The 22,917-nt window shown below is 38.8% G+C and overlaps 1 protein-coding gene across 1 annotated transcript in view; it reads left to right on the plus strand.

Annotated features, from left to right (window-relative positions):
- Positions 1–4,230: 4,230 nt before the first annotated feature.
- The window catches only part of atp8b1 (ATPase phospholipid transporting 8B1), a 38,184-nt gene continuing 19,497 nt past the window's right edge, over positions 4,231–22,917 (plus strand). Inside the window, exons 1-2 of the mRNA XM_085463109.1 lie at positions 4,231–4,393; positions 21,707–21,891. Coding sequence (XP_085319235.1) covers positions 21,726–21,891 — 166 coding nt within the window. The 5' untranslated portion in view covers positions 4,231–4,393; positions 21,707–21,725. The remainder of the gene's footprint in view (positions 4,394–21,706; positions 21,892–22,917) is intronic.

The raw sequence follows: 22,917 nt of genomic DNA on the forward strand, positions 1-22,917 counted from the left end.
GAGTATTTGTAGAAGAGCTTAGCCTCATATTAAACCGATCAAAAAAGATTTATGATTGACAGGGAAATAAAGCACATACATTTGATCTTTAAATATTTTTTATACTTGCTAATCTGTAGAATCTCTTTAGGTGTAACAACAACGGAGGAGAAAATCAGCGCTGGCAAAGTATTTTGATAACATAAAAAGGCACCAGAAGCATCGGCAGCATGTAAACTCTCAGATTAAGAAAAAATACATATTAAGATATTGTTAAACACAGCTTTTGGTGTAATGCTGTCCCATTACACTTTCCCATGGAATTGCACTGGGTTTTAAGAATTGAGAGTTAGAGTGACACAGTGACTTAGGCTTTAAATCAAAGCTAAACATACAGTGCATCTCACTGAAACTCCAAAATCACATTACAAATGTAACAGTTAATGTTCAATAGATGCCTTTAGAGTGAAATAAATGAAGTATAACACAATTATTACGATGTGCTGACAGAGAAACTATTTTTACAGATCAATCAGAGCCTTCTCTTTAATTTTTGTGGTAAATAGGAAGTTAAAAAAAATCATGTACAGAATCACCAGCCAAATCTGATAAAATCGCCCAACATTTGCAGTTTGATTCAGAAATTACACTTCTTCCACGCCTCTCTCTTTTAATGTCTCTGTTATTATTAATTTAAAGGATGACTGTACAGTGAATGGTATTTGTAGTTTTCTAACCCGCCAAAAAGTCTTTCACCGGGGCTCAAGACTCTTGCACAGTAATGGTAAATGGTCTGTATTTGTATAGCGCTTTACTTGGTCCTAAGGACCCCAAAGCGCTTTACACTATACACAATCATCCACCCATTCACACACACATACATTCATACACAGGTGATGGCAAGCTACAGTGTAGCCACAGCTGCCCTGGGGCGCACTGACAGAGGCGAGGCTGCCGGACACTGGCGCCACTGGGCCCTCTGACCACCATCAGTAGGCAACGGGTGAAGTGTCTTGCCGAAGGACACAATGACTGTTGGAGCTGGGGCTCAAACTGGCAACCTTCCGATCACAAGACAAACGCCCAACTCTTGAGCTACGATCGCCCCATAATGCCACTTCCTGTTTGAATCTTTGGATCTTATCAAACTCAAAAATTATAAAGCAGTCTAATTGTTTTGTAGATACTGGATGATTAAGCAATACAGAAATATGTATATGGGTGTGTCAGTGTGCTGCCTCATAATGTTTCACAAAATTAGAAAAAGTTCAATAAAGGCATTCACTGAGTTTTTATAGGTTTGTATTTTCTAATCAGTTTTTATTGTAATTTTGATTTGAATTTGTGGATTGTTGTTTGAAAATGTTTATTTTAAAAGTATTTTTCATTAGTTTCACTGTTAGTTTTAGTCTTTTTAAGTACAGGGAGTGCAGAATTATTAGGCAAATGAGTATTTTGTCCACATCATCCTCTTCATGCATGTTGTCTTACTCCAAGCTGTATAGGCTCGAAAGCCTACTACCAGTTAAGCATATTAGGTGATGTGCATCTCTGTAATGAGAAGGGGTGTGGTCTAATGACATCAACACCCTACATCAGGTGTGCATAATTATTAGGCAACTTCCTTTCCTTTGGCAAAACGGGTCAAAAGAAGGACTTGACAGGCTCAGAAAAGTCAAAAGTAGTGAGATATCTTGCAGAGGGATGCAGCAGTCTCAAAATTGCAAAGCTTCTGAAGCGTGATCATCGAACAATCAAGCGTTTCATTCAAAATAGTCAACAGGGTCGCAAGAAGCGTGTGGAAAAACCAAGGCGCAAAATAACTGCCCATGAACTGAGAAAAGTCAAGCGTGCAGCTGCCAAGATGCCACTTGCCACCAGTTTGGCCATATTTCAGAGCTGCAACATCACTGGAGTGCCCAAAAGCACAAGGGGTGCAATACTCAGAGACATGGCCAAGGTAAGAAAGGCTGAAAGACGACCACCACTGAACAAGACACACAAGCTGAAACGTCAAGACTGGGCCAAGAAATATCTCAAGACTGGTTTTTCTAAGGTTTTATGGACTGATGAAATGAGAGTGAGTCTTGATGGGCCAGATGGATGGGCCCGTGGCTGGATTGGTAAAGGGCAGAGAGCTCCAGTCCGACTCAGACGCCAGCAAGGTGGAGGTGGAGTACTGGTTTGGGCTGGTATCATCAAAGATGAGCTTGTGGGGCCTTTTCGGGTTGAGGATGGAGTCAAGCTCAACTCCCAGTCCTACTGCCAGTTTCTGGAAGACACCTTCTTCAAGCAGTGGTACAGGAAGAAGTCTGCATCCTTCAAGAAAAACATGATTTTCATGCAGGACAATGCTCCATCACATGTGTCCAAGTACTCCACAGCGTGGCTGGCAAGAAAGGGTATAAAAGAAGAAAAACTAATGACATGGCCACCTTGTTCACCTGATCTGAACCCCATTGAGAACCTGTGGTCCATCATCCAATGTGAGATTTACAAGGAGGGAAAACAGTACACCTCTCTGAACAGTGTCTGGGAGGCTGTGGTTGCTGCTGCACGCAATGTTGATGGTGAACAGATCAAAACACTGACAGAATCCATGGATGGCAGGCTTTTGAGTGTCCTTGCAAAGAAAGGTGGCTATATTGGTCGCTGATTTGTTTTTGTTTTGTTTTTGAATGTCAGAAATGTATATTTGTGAATGTGGAGATGTTATATTGGTTTCACTGGTAAAAATAAATAATTGAAATGGGTATATATTTGTTTTTTGTTAAGTTGCCTAATAATTATGCACAGTAATAGTCACCTGCACACACAGATATCCCCCTAAAATAGCTAAAACTAAAAACTACTTCCAAAAACATTCAGCTTTGATATTAATGAGTTTTTTGGGTTCATTGAGAACATGGTTGTTGTTCAATAATAAAATTATTCCTCAAAAATACAACTTGCCTAATAATTCTGCACTCCCTGTATTATGGTATAGAGAACATGTAAAAGGCTCAAGATTTAGGAAACTCAGACTCAATTTATTGTCTAAACTCACAATAAAACCACAGACATCAGTTTTCACTGAAGAACCTCATCAGTCTTTGACAACTAAAAAATACTGAAAATACTAAAACTAAGGACATTTCTTTTAAAAGGACATTTTATTTTGGTTGTTTGTTTCACATCAAATTTTAATTGTAATTGTAATGAACTATAATAAGTTTGGGTATCGTCATGTAAATATAAACTGCCAACAAATATTTGATTGAGAAGCAATGATTGTGGCAAGCTAGGTTTCATCGGCCTGAAGCACACCTGCTTGCTCACAATGCCGGCTTACCTCATTTGTCTAACATTAAAGTATAATGTTGGACCTGCTTTGATACATGACTGCTTGGACTGACTTTAAGCTGCTACTATATGAGCTTCCCTGTCATCAGATCATTTGAAGAGGGACCTGCTGCTGTTTCTAAAATGAAGGGCCATGTGTGTCATGCTGTAGTGCTGACTCATTTTGATATGGGCCATTGCAGGCTTGCTAAGGCCCCACCTCTCATTAGGGTTCTGGATAGTCTTTAGAAGTAAGCGGATCAGAACATCGATGCCAATGCTGGTATTGGTATAAGATTGATACCAGTGTGATAGGACTGATACGTCGTTTTTTACCTATTTTTGTCTTGACTGTCGTGTCTGTTTAATTTATAGCGTGCAGCACATTTAAATAACACAACATTAGTCCTCTTTGTAAATGTAAATGTGGCAGGTACGTTTACATTACAGGTTTTCAAAAAAAAACACCTTGCATTAAAAGTTGAAAGTTGTGTTTTGTTGTGTAGTTATTGTGGGAAGTAAAACTCCCTGTGATTTAGTGGTTATTAAAATGTGTTCAGAATTTGCAACTTGACAAACATTCATCACACAAATGATAAAGGTAAAAAACATTGGCATCGGTATTGGATTTACCACCACTGTGCACAGCACCAGTGGTCTGCCCCACTTTTCCCCACTACAAAGACCCCGATAAGACCCCGTAAAGGCGATAAAACCCCCCGACACGTTTCATCATATATCCAGGCACGTAGCATCGCCCTTTGAGCCACCACATGGTCTAATTAGAAATTCAATTAGACGCCGTTACCTGTCCGTCACGTGACCAGAACACCTCCGCGCCCACTTCCGCAGCTGCAGCCTGCCCCCTAAACGCGTCGTTTTCCGTTGTTATTTTCGGGACAGGAGGAGAGACCGGTCCGGCAGGTTTGTGTGGACTAAACCAGGTGAGGCAGCGGGAGAAGAAGGGCGGGGAGCCGCTGCCTGAGACTGCACAATCAGGAAGAAGCTGACAACATGGTGCGGTGACAGAGCGCTCCGGACACCGACTGAGAGCAGGATTCACCTTTTTAATACTATTCTGACGAGGAAACGAGTAAGTCGAGCTAAAATATAGACGTATAAGCGTTGCTTTGAGTACTTTGCTGTTTGTGAGGTTTGTAAGTGTTAAAGATTGGGCATAAACCAGAGTTTCCCCTGGGCGGCTCACCTTTCCTCTGTTGTCGGTTAAAGTTTCCCACTGGAAACTCCTCAATGATCGCGAATGTTTTGAAATAAGGGTCTTTTTGTCATGTCCAAGAAGAGGTTAACTTTAAAATCTCTACTGCATATTTTAGCGGAAACACTGCTTTAGGCTACTTACAAAAATGATTTTAAAAAGCTGCTGGTTCTGTTTGAATGATGTCTGAATTGTTTCCAAATTTCTGGGTAGTAACAATTACTTTTACGTTTCTTTTGTTTCCTGTGAAGGAAGGCTACACGTTAGAAGCTCTCAAGTCAGTATCATTCAGCAATTTACAACTTCAAAAATGATCATAACATGATGATCCATTAGGAGGAATTTCCCTAACAGGATCCAGTTGCTCTCAAGTGGAATCTCTCTGGAATCTGAGTGGGGTTGGGATATATTCAGTACTTCTATATTTTTATATACCTTAATGTGTTCCCTAGATTTAAAATAAGCAAATAAATAAAATTAAGCCCCATGGGCATGAAAACATGGGCATCACCTGTCTCGTCACAATCACATTCTTCTTCCTGGTTGAAATCAGATAAATTTGAAGTATGCTGTGGATTATTCTGTCTGCTGTGGCTCACGTCCGTGCTTTTCTCTGGCCCACATTTGGTCTTCACTAACACTTTTAATGAGGTTTGAGTGGTGCAGTCTCAGCTTTGCCACAAGCCCACATTGTATGGGACAAAGGTCCTGACATTTGGGCCACACCTCTGCCATACAACACATACCAGCGCCTTACCTGAGCTGTGGGTCGCCAAAAGTAGCTGCAATTAGGACCAAATACAGTCTGGATTGTGTTTGGATGGGCGACATGTCTTTATTATGGTATTTCAATGTGGTATCAAATTGTATTCATGTTACATTTGTGATACCCAGACAAACTTGGAGGGCTGGTAAAAGTGGCTGTGTTCCACAATAAATACCAGAATGACTAAGGCAAATCACAGCTGCGAAAATTATCATACGTTTTCCATTCCTCGTGTTTCTGTGTTCGTTCAGTGTCTGAGGTAAATGGACATGTGTATTGAACAGATGTGTCCAAAAAAAACAACCCCCAGTGTATTGCATTTTACAAAAATATCTTTTTATGTGCTTCCAATGAAATCTTTTGCTTTTGCTCAAGTTTGGGAATTCTGATTAAAATCCATAAGAATAATGAAACTTGACTGAGGTGAATTCCAGAATTTGGCTGTCACAGAAGACAGAAAAATTAAGCACTTAACTTAAACATCACATCCTCATTTTACGGCTGTATTAAAAACTGATTTTAAAATCTGGGTTTTCAGCACGTGTTTACTCTGAAAAATGTAGATTATAAAATGAAAGGGGGATTACCAAGTGGACTGAGTACATTTATACTTCATCCTGGTGTTGTGGGCAACTCTGTATCTCTTTTCTTTGTTTACCTGTTTACACTATTGTTCTTATTTTTATTGTATTTGTATCTACATGGTCAACAATCAATGACGTCACTTAACTGGACCGAGCCCATGCAACGTTAATCTAGACAAGCACAAAACTAAAGCCCAGCTATACAGATGCATTGTGTGATTATAAAACCCAAGGCTTTGGATAGATGCACATCAGCTGTGACGAGGGCTGGCACTACGCTCACTAAACTGGCATCTGAGCTACATATACATATAACTGACAGTGGCTCAACAGGCTCAGTCCCACGTGTGGTTAGATGTAACAACCCAGCGTTTTTAGTGTGCGGAGGACATATTGTTTAATTTTGGAATGTGACTTTTGAATGACTTGAAGGTTATTTATTCAAACAATGAATTAATAATAATACTTATTTATTATTATTATCCCTGTGTCCCTTCTAGGCCTCCATATAAATTTTAGTTGTGTTGACGCCACCCCATTTCCTTCTTTATAACTTGCGTAACCTCTCCATGCTGCAAACTTCTCACGGTCTAACATTTGATAGTAAAAAAGTGGAGCCCTTTACATATGGCTACTATATAAACACGTCTTGTCTGCAGTTAAAACACTGTGATTCAAGCCTGGACACCCTCAATTGTGGCTACTGTTGTATTTGTGAACACAATGGCGGCTGGTGGGTACACCCATCCCAGCCAGCCTGGATGTTTTTTTCCATAAACATGCAAGGAAGTTTTTCCTCAGCAGACGCAGCAAGTTGGAGTCTCTTTGATTAGGGAAATATTCGTACTTCTTATGGAAATGCCTGACCTTGAAGGCACAGACAGAGAATTTGAATCGTGACTTGAGAGGCAAATGGACAGAAGAGTGATGTGAGGTCAAGGCTTCACGAAGGCTGTTTTAAAATTTTCTTCAAATTTTCCATATGGACGATCGGACAGGTTTCACTTACTCCATCTGAAGCTTTCTGTTCGTGCTGTCACGACTGTCTATCTGCTTTTATCCATGGTTTAGGAGTCTGTTCTTAAATTAGTGCTTTATTCAATAATATCACAGATTTTCATTCATTTCATTTCATTTTTTGCCCTTCTTCTTTTATTAGGTTATCATACTTTCTCCCCCCCAGTACCATCCATGTCTAAGCTTAAGAAATGCTTCCATGGCTAATGTTTGAGATAAGCGTCAGATTTAACAACGTGACGACACCAGGAAGTGTTTTGTGCCAGCGTACTTAATAAATCCGATGTTTGCTACTGAGTTATCCGCAAATATCTGCTAAAGAACTTTCACAAACATTATGACAATGAAACAGGAATAATAGGAACACATAGGATAACAGGAAGGCTCACATCTGTCTTCTTGTCACCATGAAAGTGAATCTATCAACTTTTTCTCTCCCCTCCAACACCTATTTGAACACTGAGTCCATCTTTAGGTATTTTAATTAATATTTAGGGTAATTACTAATCGCTTATTTACTCCTTGAACTGATAATTAGGGAAATAATGTTTTTAAATTGGCATATAAAGTAAGGAGTACGCTTCATTAATCTCGCTTAATTCCTTCATTAAGCTCTGAGTTATTTGCATATCCAAAGACACCTGGTCCTTAAACTGTATTTCCCCCGAGAGATGCAATGGCCCAGCTGCAATAGTTTTGCTATATGGGGGTAATTTAAAGTGAGCACCAGGGTTTTAAAAGTATGGCCTGTAGCCCAGAGATGGCCATCCTTTAATACAGATGTTTATTGAGACTTGGGATGTGAGTTCAGTGTATTATTTGTACCTGTTCTGAACTTCTTAAGGTTTGCCCCTAATCAATACCACCCGTTTTTAGAAGACACACAAAAATGAATGTACACAGTTTTTCATTTTCATTCACTTTCAGACACTTAAAAACTAAAACCAAACCAGCAAAACTCTGGAAATCATCAGAGACTAAACTGAATTTAAATAAATGAGTAAATGAATTGGAAAGTGTAAAACTCTTAACAAGGTCATTACAGGCTCCGTTTAGTTCTCTTGCAGACTTTTGTGACCACTTGCCCTGACATACTCACTGTGCCCAGAGGGGAATGTGGCAACGTCTCTGCCAGTTCACCTGTTTTGCTAAAGCAGCTTTGTGGAAGCTTTTTAATAAATTATTGGTTTGATGGTTTTATTTTTCCTTTGTGGCCCTCTGCCCCAGACTCTTTAAAATCCTTAAAATTACTTACCAAGAGCCCCCGATTTAAGAATGTAAACTGAGTGTGGGTGTCTTTGTTGGCCTTGAGGCCTCCCTATAGGTCACTCCAACAAAAACCACTTCTGTTCAGAATCTTTCTTAATCAAACCTTGAGCCATCTTGAGGTTTCAGTCACTGCTCACATGTGAGGAAAGGCAAACAGATGCAAACTAGGAGTCAAATAGAATTTGACTGCATAGGATATGAAGTCTATGCGTGTTTGTTATTTTAAAAAGGGGGGGAAAGCCAGTTATTGTGATTCCTGCCACGGTCTTAGAGCTTCATCTTAATCCACAGAAACGTTAAAGTCCTAGCGGTACAGTGGTTTGCCCCAGGGCCACGCAGTTCTTCTATTTTATATAGACAGAGAATTCACTTTCCCCAAAAGACTTTTGCAAGCTATCTAAATGCAAACAGAAACATGTTTTTCAAATCATCTTACATCTTTTATCTTTAATAGAGAAGTTGTACGAAAACGACATCTCAAATGGGGACACTAAGACGCTGGTTGTTTTATTGAAAAGAAGTAGACATGGGGCAACATAGAAAACGTATCAGTTTCTTGGAGGCGAAAAAATATACTCGGGTCATTAATGTGAGTGGGAACAAAAAAAAAAGTGTAGAGAGACGACAACTTTCAAGAGTACAGATGGTGAGGACTTTGCCAGCATGTTGGCAAAACATGAAACATTTCTCAAAGTACAGAATTTTCATAATCTTTGCTACCTTTTACCCTTTTTTTTAAACCTCTATTTTTTTAATCTATTTTATTTATTTAATGTGCATATTTACTCAGCCACTCATGTAAACATTAAGAGCATTGTGAAAAAGAAAGTGTGATGGAGGACAAACTGTTGAGCAACCAAATTCCTATATGAAACAGTGATGGCATAAACCTGTGTGGCTTAAATATGAGAACTCCTCAGATCTTATTCTAATTAAAGGATTAAGGTCTTTAAAGTGTTCTTAATTTAAATCCAAACGTGATGATGATGATGCTTTGAGGTCATAGCGCCTAAACTTTGGAACCACCTTCCTCAGCCCGTCACGTCGGCTGAATCAGCCGCTTGTTTTAAACAACTGTTTAAAAACCAAACAAACTTTTATAGATTAGTCTTTCTTTAATCATTTACCTGTTAAATTTGGCTATAGCATACACACATATGGAAGCACGTATCTGTAAATGAGTTAAAATATATATTTCATAATGTAAACATAAGTTTATTTATTAAATGCTTTTTACTTAATTAGATAATAAGTGTCATTATAGCCAATACAGAGATACAATAAGACAAACGGATAAACAACTGTTTTAAAAATGAGTGAGTAACAATTCACTAAAAATTCTCAACAGCCTGTTTAAACACTCGTCTGTGTCATCACAATACAATCTACAGTCATCTAAACGTCATGACACAAAAGCAGGAATAATATTCTCCCGTTGAGCTGAGGCGACCACACATTACAGTTTACAAATGTTCCTCAAATGAATCAAACTGATTTTTGAAAAACAACCTTTTTATGATTTTTTTTTTTTTTTTTTTTCCCCAGTCTCAGTTGTTTTACATTAAAATACAGAGATGGACTCTGCTGACTGAAAAGAACTGAGTATTAAAGAAGATGTTAAGGAAGCAGGAATATGGTGAATAGTTTAGCTTTGTACTGGAATTTAACACCGACTCTGCAGAGAACAGGCAGTCATTGTTCAGGTTGGGGTTTTTTTTTTTTTTTTTTTTTTTTTTTTTTTTTTTTTTTTTTTTGGGTATTACAGACATCAGCTCACACGGATTCCCCTCAGGTGCTGCAGAAACCCGACTCTGTGTTAATGCGACCAATCGCATCTATTCTGTCCTCAAAGTTCCACAGACACAAATATCTTTCAGTTTTTTAAATGAGGTCAACCAAATCGGTTTTGTTTTCTTCCCCCTTTTTGACTCTGTTAGCAGGAAAATCAGAAATGACTTCCATAAGCGTTAAGTCAGGTTTAGGTTTTAATTCAAGGAACAAGGGATTTGGTTTTGTGGATTAGGGCTCAGCAGTACCACAGACTTGTAAAATCTCATTTTCTTACAACCAATTATGTTTATTTAAAAATATAAACAAACAAAAACTAAGAACAAACCTTTTCAAAATGCCCAAATTCACATACAAAATGTTTCTTCTCAACATCTAAATTTGAAAGTCAAACCTGTTAGTTTGACAGTTATTGCTAATTGTTTAGAACAAAAAAATGCCTCTCTTCTTAAATATGTTTTTCATTTAATGAGCAGTTTTTCAGCATTTGAGTGTATTCTCCTTATGTATAGTCCTGATCAAAAGTTTTAGAACACTTGAAAAATGGCAAAAAAAATCATATTTTGCTTGGTTGGATCTTAACAAGGTTCCAAGCAGAGCTTCAACATGCAACAAGAAGAAATGGTAGTGAGACAAAACATTTTTTGAGCATGCAATTTATTGAAAACAACGCTTAACATGAAACAGTCTGTTTTACAGCTGATCAATAGTTTAGGACCACATCCCTTTAAAAGGCCAAATCTGTGCAAATGTGGATTCATTGTCATTTTCTGTCAGGTAGTCACACTGTCATGACGTACTGATGGCAAAGGCAAAAAAACTTTCCCTTTTTGAATGTGGTGTTATTGTTGAACTGCATAAGCAGGGTCTCACGCAGCACACAATCCCTGCTGAGGTGGGACGCAATAAGAAAGTCATTTGGGACTTCTTAAATGATCCTGAGGGTTATGGAACAAAAAAAGTTAAGTGGAAGACTCCAAAATTTTACCAGCACTGAGCCGGAGGACCCAACTGGCTGTCTGTCAAGACACTGGATGATCCTCGACCCAAATTAAGGCAGTTACTGGTGCAGACTGCAGCCCCATAACCATCAGACGGCATCGGAGACTGAAGGGCTTCAAAAACAAAAAACGTCTACAAAGGCCTCGTCTCCTTGAACGCCACAGAACCGATCATTTAGACTTTGCAAGAGTGCACCAAACATGGGACAATGAAAGATGGAAGAAAGTTTTATTCTCAGAGAGGAAAAAATGTAACCCTGATGGTTTCTAACATCACTGCCATGACAAGCAGATCCCAACTGACATGTACAGTGCGTGGGTACTATAATGGTCTGGGATGCTTTTTCCTTCAGTGGAACAATGCAGGGGCGTCAAACGGCTGCTGGCTATGTCCAGATGTTGCAGAGAGCATTCCTCATGACTGATGGCCCTCATCTGTGTGGTAACGACTGGGGTTTTCAACAGGACAACGAGACAGTACACAGAACAAGGGAATATATCCAGGAGAATAACATCAATCTTTTGGCTCATCCTGTGTGTTTTCCTGATCTAAATCCAATTGAGAAGCTTTGGGGATGGATGGCAAGGGAAGTTTACAAAAATGGACAACAGTTCCAGACAGGAGATGCTCTTCACCAATTTGAGAAATGTTCCCACTCACCTCATGGAAGTGCTTGCATGAAGCATCCTGCAACGAAGTGATCATCAATAATGGTGGAGCTACTTTGATTTCTGTTTTGGGGGTGGTTACAGGTTTTTTGGAGGTGTGGTCCTAAACTTTTGATCAGCTATAAAACAACCTGTTTCAGTTTAAGCGTTGTTTTCAATAAATTGCATGCTCAAAGAAATGTTTTGTCTCACTCCCATTTCTTCTTGTTGCATGTTGAAGCTCTATTTGCAACCTTGTTAAGACCAGTACAGTATATTTCGTGTGAGCTTTCTGTAGGTCAGCAGCAGTATTTTAAATATTTCATGATTTTAAAAAACTTCTCTAAATGTAGAGATGCTTTTGAGTTTTAAGCACAGCAGTAAGAAAAATGCGTTTTTCTTGAAAACTGGAATGATCAGTGACTTAATGCTATTTACGATTTTTTTCATACTTTTAAATGTCAGACACCTTTAACAGCACTAATCTTCATAATGGAAGCCATCTTTCCTGCTGTAAAGTCCAAAACGATGCTGTTCTCTTTTAGGCTTTGGAAATAACTGAGAAAACATGAATAAACCTCAGTCTTATTGTAATTGTGTTCTTCTGGATATGAACCAAGTAGAAATGGGCCAAGTGAAATTTCTTATCAGATTATTTTCTTTTCTAATAACTGAAACACAAATACTGGAGCTGGTAGTGGATGACTGCTGTTTGAGTTCCTGCTGTTGTGTTTATATTTCACAATATTCTCAGATTAATGATGGACATTTAGAGAAGTAGTCGTCTCTGGTTTGTATTTTTCATTTCTGAAACCTGAGGCCTACATTACCCACAATACAGTGGATGTGGTGTGCTACGCTAGCAGAGTTTAACTCAGGCAACCATCTGGTGAGCTCATATTTTCATACATGCCTGTGTGTGGTTTGTTTTTTTTGTTTTTGTTTTGCTCTTCAAACTTGTTTTTCACCTAAACAAACATGCAGTCACATGACTTTAACACATTTTTCACACATACAAAAGTGCACTTCGATCCTGTTCATGTACCCTGATGTGAAGACACTGTTTACTAAAAACAAAAGCTGCCTTTCAGCCTTCAAACTTCACACACTGCATAACTATTTCCAGTGAGGTCTTCCCGCAATGCTGCAAACTGTAAATATTATATTTACAGCTGGTACGGCATTATATCAATAAGGGACTAACTTTGAGTTTACTTGCAAACTGGCACCCAAAGTCATTTATTTTATGATTACATTTTTATTTCTGTATCTTTTAATTGACTTTTTTTTGGATGGCTTTCTGCGCAGATCTTAGAGAAGACATAGACTAAATATTAGGCCAAATGCAAATTTGATATTTAAGGGTCATTATCTACAGATCCGCAGTCTTGTGCTTCTTGTTTGACTTGTCTGAAGGCTCACCTGAGCAGTCTCACGGAGCGCTGTACCTCCTCCCTCCTCAGGTTTCAGTGTCGTCAGTTAGGTATGCTCTATTCTGTCCCACTCTGTGAATCCCCCCCCACCCCTTCCTGCTCCCCCTGGTTGCCATAGGGATATCCTGTACCAGATAGCAAAACCTGTTTTCTGAAGAGCGATCCTGAAGAGCGTGGCTGCCTCTAAGCCTCACTTTGGTCGTTATCTGTTATCAGGGAGACCTGTGCAGGAACCGCTGAGCTCTCGGGAAAGAAAACTGATGAATTTGTTTGTTAATGAGGCTGCTTTCAACCTCAGTTGACTTCCCAGGTGATAAAACCAGCTTTTTAGGTCAAGTTGATGAGGTTCCGCTTCTTCGTTATTTCACAGTAGTGTCTGATATATTTATTTATACCTCCTAAAGAACTTGAAAATATATTAACATTTAATATTGACAACAGATTGAAGATATCAGCCACAGGAAAAGACATTTAACTTCACTTGTCTAGTTCCAGAAGTTAAAGGGGACCTAGCTCTTTATTTTAACGACTGCACTGTTCTAGAATAGTTTTGTATGATTCACAGTTCAAAATAATCTTTATTTCATGTCTTTGGCACAGCCCAAAGTGCCCTTTTGTTTTGTTTTTTTTCTTCCCCTGTTACTGGCTGTTCATTGTAAACATAAGATTTGAACAGCCATCTCAGAGTCATGACACAAGGAAAGGGTCATCAAAAAGCACGATCCCCTCTGCAGCATGGTGGTTGTTGAGACAAGAAAATTAAGCATTAAAAAAAAAGTTGTTACCATTATATTTCAACTCAAACCTTTTTTCTTTCATTTTTTTCAAACCCAAAGAGTAGTATTCATTGATACTGTTTCTGACAGGGCAGGTTTCTACATTTCAACTGTGTCATGTTAACTGGATTATAAAGTGCAGTCTGTGGTGTGAGACAAAAGCCCTGCCAGCCTTTAAAATCAACAGATATGAGACATGTTGGTAAAATAAAAAATAATGATAAGGGAAACTATTTCCTGAACTACGGTAAGAGTGTGTCTCATTACCACCATAAACATTTAAAAGTTGAAAAGGAAGGGTCTCAAATGACTCATTTAGAGCCATGTGAAGCTGGAGCTCATGATGCAATGCTAAACATCAGACTCATCGTGGCCAAACACAAGCATTTTTCTCATATGCTTGGGAAATTTCTCAGCATCATCCAGTTCAGTGCAGTAATGGCATATTTATAGTAATTTTGATGCAAAAATCATGACTGGCTAATAAGGAGGGGAAACTAAAAAGGAGTGGAAACTTCCTGATAAACGGCTCATTTGCAGCTTTGTAAAACCACATAATTTTCATATGATTCAATGCTTCTTTCAAGATTCAACATTCAAGAACTTTGTCAGTACAACAATATACACAGTATACAACGTACAGTGGAACCCTGACTTACGAAAGTAATTCGTTCCCGAGGGTCTTTCGTAAGTGAAAAATTTTCATAAGTAGAAGCACCCATCGCTCCTTTTGAGTGAACAATAGGCTATAGGCTAATTGCTAACTGCAACAACAATACGTTGTTCAAATGGAACAGCGAAGCACAAGTACGAAAGCCAAGGGGGTTGTCACATGATTCGGAAGGCATTGTGGGCCTTCTGGACTCAGCCAATCAGAGCCAGCAGATTTTGTTACACGGGCATTTTGCCGTAACACGGGCAGAAAGATTGCCGTTAAGTGCCTTTGTAACTTGAATTTTTCGTTAAATGGGGTATTCGTAAGTCGGGGTTCCACTGTACTGAAATGCTGTTTCACCCCAAGCCCTACATGGTGTATTTATAAGAATATAAAAGATCTATCTCCAAGAGATAGAAAACTAGGAATTACAAATAAATAATAATGATTATTTGTTATCGTTATTGTCTTTATAATAAAGATTAAAAAGTACTATTACTAAGTATACAATACTATAATAATAACTATACAATAGTAACTGTACAATAAACAAAGATGGGACAGAGACAATACAAAGTGGATTGTGCAGTAGGTATTGAATAGCAGGTTCAAGTTATGGTCAGGATATTGTAGACAAGACAGGACGAAGGCATGTGTAAGGTCCAAAATGTGCAAATATAATATTATGTAGATGTGTTCAGTAACCGTGTGACTGAGTGTGACAAAGTGGAGGAGCAGTTATAATTCTCTCCATTTGTCCCACATGTGTTTACTTTTTTTTTTTTTTTTTTTTGCACATTGTACACGTTATTCCGTTTCTATGATTTGCTATTTGTCAAGTAACATTGCTTCATTCACTATCCCGGGTTTGTTTGTGTAAGCGTTTTGTTGCCGGCAAATCAAACATTCTGCAAATTAAGACAAATACTAAGTTATGTTTCTTCATACTTTATTATGTTACAGATTAAGTCATTTGTTCATACTTACTTTGTTTGTCTTTTCAGTCGTCATAAGGGTCAGGTGTGGGAAACGCCCGCCTGGCATTTCCTCATTTTAAAGTCCTGATGATGTCACATATGACACCAGCAGGTCAAACCAAGTGGAGAGGTTTCTTTGTCCATAGAGATACTTCATTTTGTTTGTGTTAAGGTTTAAAGTGATTTGTTGAATGTTTTTCCTTTCGTTAATACTGCCATTTAGTTGTGTAAATGTGCATATTAGAAGTGTGTAGAGGTTTTGTGTTTTTAGATAATCTGTGTAGAGTTTTAGATCCCTCAGTTGAGTGAGTGGTACTGGCTGGGCATTTGGAGGGAAATTGATGGCCCTATTTAAAGCCAGTCTCTACCAGATGCAGGAGAGAGGGGAGGTGAGCTGTGTCACCAGAGCCATGTTATGTTGAGTTTTGTTAATTGAATTGATTTGGGGGAAGTTTTGTTAAGTTACATTAAATTAAGTTCACTGTAAATAAATTGCTCACCTTGGAAACCTAAAATGTCTGCATAGTCTGCTTCCCTACCACCTTCTTTGACGTTCGAGTCTGACTACTTCACACTGAGTGTGCAAATAAGCATGTTGTTCTCAGGTCCAGTTTGTAGTGAATTTGTGCAAGTTTTTATTGTTTTTGAGTCTTTTGGTGAGTATTGTAAGGCGTTTGTGTATATCAGTTGTTTGGTGGTAGTGAGTTGAGGGCTCTGACTGCTTGGGGGGGTGGGGGGGAAGCTCTTGCAGTGTCTGGTCATTATGGTTTTGATGTTGCAAAACCGTCTGCCAGATGGAAGGAGGGAGAAAGGTGCATCTGAGGGGTGGAAAGTGTCCTTCACTACACTGTTCGCACGTCGGATGATGTGTTTGTTGTAGAGTTGGGAGACGGGTGGGAGAGGCCTCCAGTGATCCTCTCTGCTGTCCTCACTATGCGCTGCAGACTTCTTTTCAGCAAAAGTATAGTTCCCGTACCAGATATATTTTCTTAGACACATCTATTTTGCATTTGTTTGAATGAGTTCTATATCATGTTCTCCCCTTGTTAATTGACTGAATATTAGTCCACGGATCATTGAGCCTTCTTTGGTTGTATTTTTTTGCTTTTTCTGAAACAACACTGTGGATTTTTCACTTTAAACATGAAGAGTGAGTTAATATTGTGGGCATGTTGACACTGATGCATCTGACTTTAAGCAAGGCTAAAGCTCCACTCCGTTGGTCCAGAGCTGTTTTTATGTTAAGTGGATTGCTTAGGTGGACATGGTGTGTTGCTCTTTAGCGTGTCTTTACAGCTGGTCACACTGAAATAAAGACCCTGTTTATTTCTTACAAACATACACGGAGTTGTTGGAGACGGCTGCATTTACTGGAGTGCATTCTTGTAACCATCAGCTGTCTTTGTACTTCGCATGGACACATCAGGAAGTCTTGGTCTGGATATCCTGACAAATTTCCCAGTAATTGCCTTTTTATTAAAGCAGCTGCAAAACTGTAACTTAACAGAACTTTTAGACTTGTGCATTTATGAAGCCAACTCGCTTGGAAGAAGTTGTTTTGATGGCATGCATACCTGCAGTGATGACAGGTGTCTTAAAGGATATATCCGTGAATGCAGGAGTGACGCAGAGCATTATTTGGCATTGTCTGTTCCTTTGGCGTGGTGTTGTTTGACTGGGTGATGAAAGTTTTTCTGGTTAGATGGACTGTTGTTTAGAATAATTTGACTTTTAAAGGTGGCGTTTTTGCTGAGAGATGGTGGAAATGCCAAGTGAGGTCAGAGCAGCAAGTTTTTACTCTACACACTCGATCCCCCTCTTCCTCTCCCGCCCCTCCCGTCATCAAATCTCTGTGTTCCCATGTTTTCGTGTTTGGACTTGTATGTTCAAACAAGGCCCATTCAGCCAAAACACCCACTGTAAATGGAGAGCTTGAATAGAAATGAACTTCTTATATAAATCTCTAGCTGAATGAAAACTTTTAGGAGCGATCTGAATATTACCTTGTTTGTTCAGTCTGTTTGAGCAGTTTCCTGCTGTTTTTGTTGAGTGTATTATTATCAGTATAATCACAGCAAGAGTCTGAAGACATACTCTTACCGCCCCATTTTTTTTCTTTCCCTTTCTATGGCTCTGCTTTATCTTTGATGGGACATAAAACCTTTTAAGCAAAACGGCTTTATTCAGTGGCAGTGAATACATAGCTATTAACCATCTTGCATGTACAGTATATTGTGTGTTCGTTGTGTGTTAAATATGTTCATCCCTGTTTTTTGTGGGTCAGACATGAAATTCATGTGTGCCAACAAGTCATTGGTGGAAATTTTGCTGCAACTGTTAATTAAAGTTGTGAAATACTGTTGACGAACACGACGCATGGGAACACACTACAGGCTGTGAGGAGGGCGGGGCTTAAACATGTATGCACAAAGCGTGCCGAGCTGTGTTCCTGGTCTGTGAGAAGACTTCTGTGCTTACCAATTAATAAATAAATAGCCTTTACAGAGGCTCTGGCAAGGAAAGCATGATTAATATTTAATTAAATGTTGACACCGAGCTGGTAATAAATAGTAAATGTAAGCTGGCAGAACATAGAATTGGGCAATCAGTTACAAGCTATGGAACATTTTCTGCAAAAACGCTGTTACATGAACACTGATTGTGGCGATAAAGGTGATAAATGCACTGAGACGTAACATGTCGTCTGGTTTAGAAACCTTTGAAACCATGGTTGTGTAGACTGAAGACTCAATGACTAAAATATTTTTCCTTTATGACTTAAGAAGGCTTTAAAACTCGATTTTCTTGCCCAACAAGTGGAAAGGAATTTCTTTGTGTGGCTCACATTCATAATAGGAACACAAGAAAAGCTGGTCCAAGCCGGCAATGTCAGCTGTCAGATGGGCCTGTTACATGGCAGACGTGTTGACGTGTCATTAAGTACACCTGTTTTGTAAAAAAACAATATTAGCAAAAGCTCCAAGTGTGACCAAAGCTTTGAATCTGAATGAGTTGCTTGAAATTTAGCTGCCACTGATTTATTCATTGTGCAGTTTTAATTTGACGTAAACCTCTTTTTGGGAAGAGCGCTTGCATACAGATAGACCGATGTTTAAATTCAAAGTGGAAAAAGTGTTCATTAATATGAAGACGAAGAACAGGATGCTGACTGCACTATAATTGCCTCGAGTGGCCTGCTAAGCTCTGTTTGGTACATTTCTGTGTCTCCTGACATTGTTCAGTGCTTATGTTTGGTTTTTGGAAACCAAATTAATCAACCTTATCAGCTGTGCTAAAAGACTCTTTAACAACATTAAACATTAAGCTGATTGAGCGTGCCAATCTGAGCTTGGCGCCTTTTAATCAGGAACTGTTAGTCAGTCAGATGTCAGAGGGAGATTTCCCATAAAATGGCCAATTCATTACATTATCTATCAAAGCTGAGGTAAGACCAAACAATTTTATTTTATTTTTTTTAAAAAGTCATGTATGTTATAGTTATAACCCTCTAGTTTATTTAAAATGAACTATGGCGTCATGCATATTGCCTCTATTGCCGCATATATACTGAAACAAGGTGTTAGACACAATGTTTAAAAATTTATTTGTGGCATGAAATCACAAGCTTATTGGGTAACAACTTATCAATTACAAGTTGTGAGCCCATGAGCGTACAGTTCCACATTGAGACCCGCCTTTCTTTGTCACATCCAGTTTTTCCCCCCACACAAGATTGTAACAATGGAAACGCTCATCTCGAGGCTTCAGAAACCAGTGGATGACATCATTGTAGCTACATCCACCTTTAATCTGTCTACAAAAGATGGACACACATTGATATTATGAAAATAAATTTTCATCTTTTGGATATTTAAACCCTGAATTTGTGCTTTCTAGTATTAGCTGACAAAGAAAATAAGCTATAAAGCTTGGTTAATTTCTTGGTTGATTAGTTACTTGCTAATAAGTGCTAATTAACATACCATCCAATATTAGAATTTCAGTCACCCAAAGGTAAATGGGATTAATTACACAAATAAAGTTATTATTATCATATAACTCTATTACAAATGTTCCAAAAGACACAAAACACAGTTGAGGTCAGAGACTGGTGTAGCATGAAGACAGGTGGCAGCTATTCCCCTTAAAATACATAACTTTAAACTTTAATATTAAATGGATGAGTGGGTTTTTGTTTTTTTGTTTTGTCACCAGTGTACAGTTGTCACTAAGTCGCTACAGAGATCAACAACATTTTGTACCAGGCTGTAAATATGTTTCTGGTCTAAAATTGCACATTTTAACTATTGGCGAGGATTTCAGGTTGCTACCTCATCAGGGCAAACTATATTTTGAAGTGGATCTTGTGCCTCGTGCTGTTTTGTGAGACTGGATGTTTCCCCGATTCTCTTCTTTGTCGTGGAGAGTGCAAAGTTGGCAAAAGAAATAGTCACATTAGGAAAAAATGAAAACTATGCCAGGTTTAAGTAAACTGGAAAAATGTTTTGTTAGAAAGTAAAGTTTATTTATACAACTCTTTTCAGACATAAGTCTCAAAGCACTGTACAACAGTTAAAATAAAATATCAACAGAGAAAACCAAATCCTGTATATTTCCATCCTGTAAATTGCACTCGGCTTGGTTCATTTCTGAAGATGTGCTTTAAGACCTCTGTAATTTCCAAAAACAGGTGGACACGGTAGTTTTTAGGGAACACGACGGAAACAAGAAGACAGAAACGTTTCTTTTGTGAGGAACTATTATTAGCAGTCGATAAATAATCTGTGTTCCACTGAGTAACTGAACCGCACAGAAGCACATAGGTTATTATCTGTGTCATGCCATTCAGTGCAGCGGTAAGACCAACAAGGTTTGCTTTATTAAATGTCACAGAACCACACCTCCCCTTCAGATAAACTTTTCAAACACAAGACTTTGCTTTAAACTCTGAAAACTGCTGTTGGAGGTTTGTCCTGCTGTTCCAGTCGTCGCAAATAGGCTATAAAAAGCTCATCCTTAATGAGAGGTGGTGATGACAAGGAGGGAGTGATTGCATTCCTCACATGGACACGATCACTTCGACACGGATCCCACGTCATCACACTGCGTCGTTTTGCTCATGGCATTTGTCAGTCAAAGTAGGGAGAAAAACAGAAGTACAGCTCCCTTCTTGTGACTGATTACTGAGTATTAATGGCTATAATGATACTACACGTGGGCGGTCAGTTTTCCGGCCGTGAAAACTTTTAGAGTTGATCAGTCAGCTGGAGGCAGATCTGCATTTCCTGCTTCAGCTGCATTTCTGCTCTTTTCATATTCTTAAGTCAGTGTGTGGCATCTGTAAACCTGTTAGACTTGTGACTGCTGTCACAGCTTTTTCCCCCTGCAGTGTTCTTACTTTCACTTCTTCGTCTGAGAAACTGAGGCCTGTGGAACCATTAATCCTTGTCAACCTGACCAATTTTTTTTTCTTTTATTTATTGAAATATTAATGTTTTAAATTTATTTAGATTGTTTTCATTATAGTCAATGCATTTATTTACAGTTTACTGTGTACATTATGGAAATCTGAAGGCCCCATTGATTTCAACTGTACTACTTTGTATGATGCATTATAGTGTTTGCATCATCTTCCTCATTTATGAAACAGACTTGGAATTAAAAAGAAAAATGCAAATCACGACTTCATGAGCTGTATATAAATGATGGATGCAACGTGTGGGTCTGAAAACTGAGGCCAGAACAAATTGTATAATTATTGTACAAATAAAATATGCTGAATCTGAGGGCTTATGTGGAACGAGCCCTAAGGAAAACTGTCAGTTTAAGTTTCTGGAGATTGTGAGTTTACATTTTCTTTAAGACAATCTTGATACTAACATATGTAAGAGGCCCCACATCCTGAGCAGGTTAGCTTTTAGCATTGGTATTATCATCTAAGTCATATCTAGTGTCTGATGCATCCTTAGTATAAACCTTTATTCAGGAAATCACACTACAGATCATTCATATATTAGTTTTGTCTGGATTAAACTGATCTGCTGACTCCATCTATTCATTTATGTATTCATTAATTTTTTTATTTTTTTTTTGTAAGCAGGTCTGGAAAAAAAGGCACCTGGTGCATCATTGCAGTCGTTGCACAACGTAGCTGTTGGATTGATTTTTTTAAAAAGTTGCAGAACTTCTCAGAAACGGTCTGAAGACTCCACTGTGAAACAATCTGTAAAATTATTATTGAACCTACTGATCTCTTCATATTTTTTCCTTTCTCAGAGATAACTGACCCGCCAAGATGAGTCGACGACGTGTCGACACCCAGAGCTCCCTGGGGCCTGATGATGAGGTCATGCCATACAGTGACGATGAGACGGATGACGAATTGGAAGAGGAAAGCTCTGAAGGGGAAGAAGAGGCACCAGAAAGAGCACCGCAACCCCAAGTGGAGACAAGACCCACTGGTGAGTTATTCAAGACGTGCGCTGATCCTTTTTTTTTTTTTTTTTTCTCCTTCTGATTCAGGGGATGAATGTGTCATTTTATAGCAGTTTTCCTGTTTCATACCAATTTCTATTTCTCCCAAAGTATTGTTCAGATTTTAATGGACATGAGATTAATTTGAGGTGAATGACAAATATGTTTGAGCCTCCTTAAATTCTCAGTGGATTTTTAAGTGTTATTAACATGTGCATAACTAATGTCACTATAAGGCAAATAATACTGGTTGATGTGTGGTTAAATGTCCTAGCATCACATCATACTGTGACCCACTTTTGGGGACTTTCTAGTTTCTTCTGAGAAGGTTGATTCTGTTCATCTGGACGTAGCGTTTTTAGTGGGAGAAACCTTTCGTTATTCATCCAAGTGACTTCTTCAGCCTCAGCTGACTGCAGTTTTCCCCAACCTTATAAACAGTACATTTGCACAATGACGGAAACTAGCACCACTGAATGAACAGTGGGCTGTAAGGTCAGTTCCTTGATTATTAATATGCAAATTGTTATGACCATTGATAAGCTGATGTTTACTGTAAGCCTACACACACAGATCAGTATTTAAGGGGTTGACTCTCATTATCCACTGGAGCATAAACTGAGTGTCATCAGGACGCTACAACACAGAGCGAACACCATCCCCACTGACAGAGAGACAGCGGCCAGGGAAGCAGAAGAACATCACATCAAGAAGGCCCTGAGTAAATGTGGTTATCCCAGCTGGACTTTTGTCAAAGCTGGGAAGGCGCCTAAAGAAAGCTCCAACCAATCCAGGAGAGAAGGACAACCGCTGCCTAAGTGAAAACCTGTAATGATCCCATATGTGTCAGGAGCATTGGAGCAGTTGAGACGCATTTTTTCTAAACACCGGGTCTCTGTAGCTTTTAAACCCCAAAACACACTGCGCCAAAAATTGGTCCACCCCAAGGATCGGGTCCCCGACACAAACAGAGTAACGTAGTGTACGCTGTGAAGTGCCAGGAGGATTGCCAG

This window comes from Copadichromis virginalis, linkage group LG7, assembly GCF_057382275.1.
Source record: "Copadichromis virginalis isolate Kocher_CV1m ecotype Utaka linkage group LG7, C_Virginalis_male_GT1.1, whole genome shotgun sequence".
Classification (NCBI taxonomy): domain Eukaryota; kingdom Metazoa; phylum Chordata; class Actinopteri; order Cichliformes; family Cichlidae; genus Copadichromis; species Copadichromis virginalis.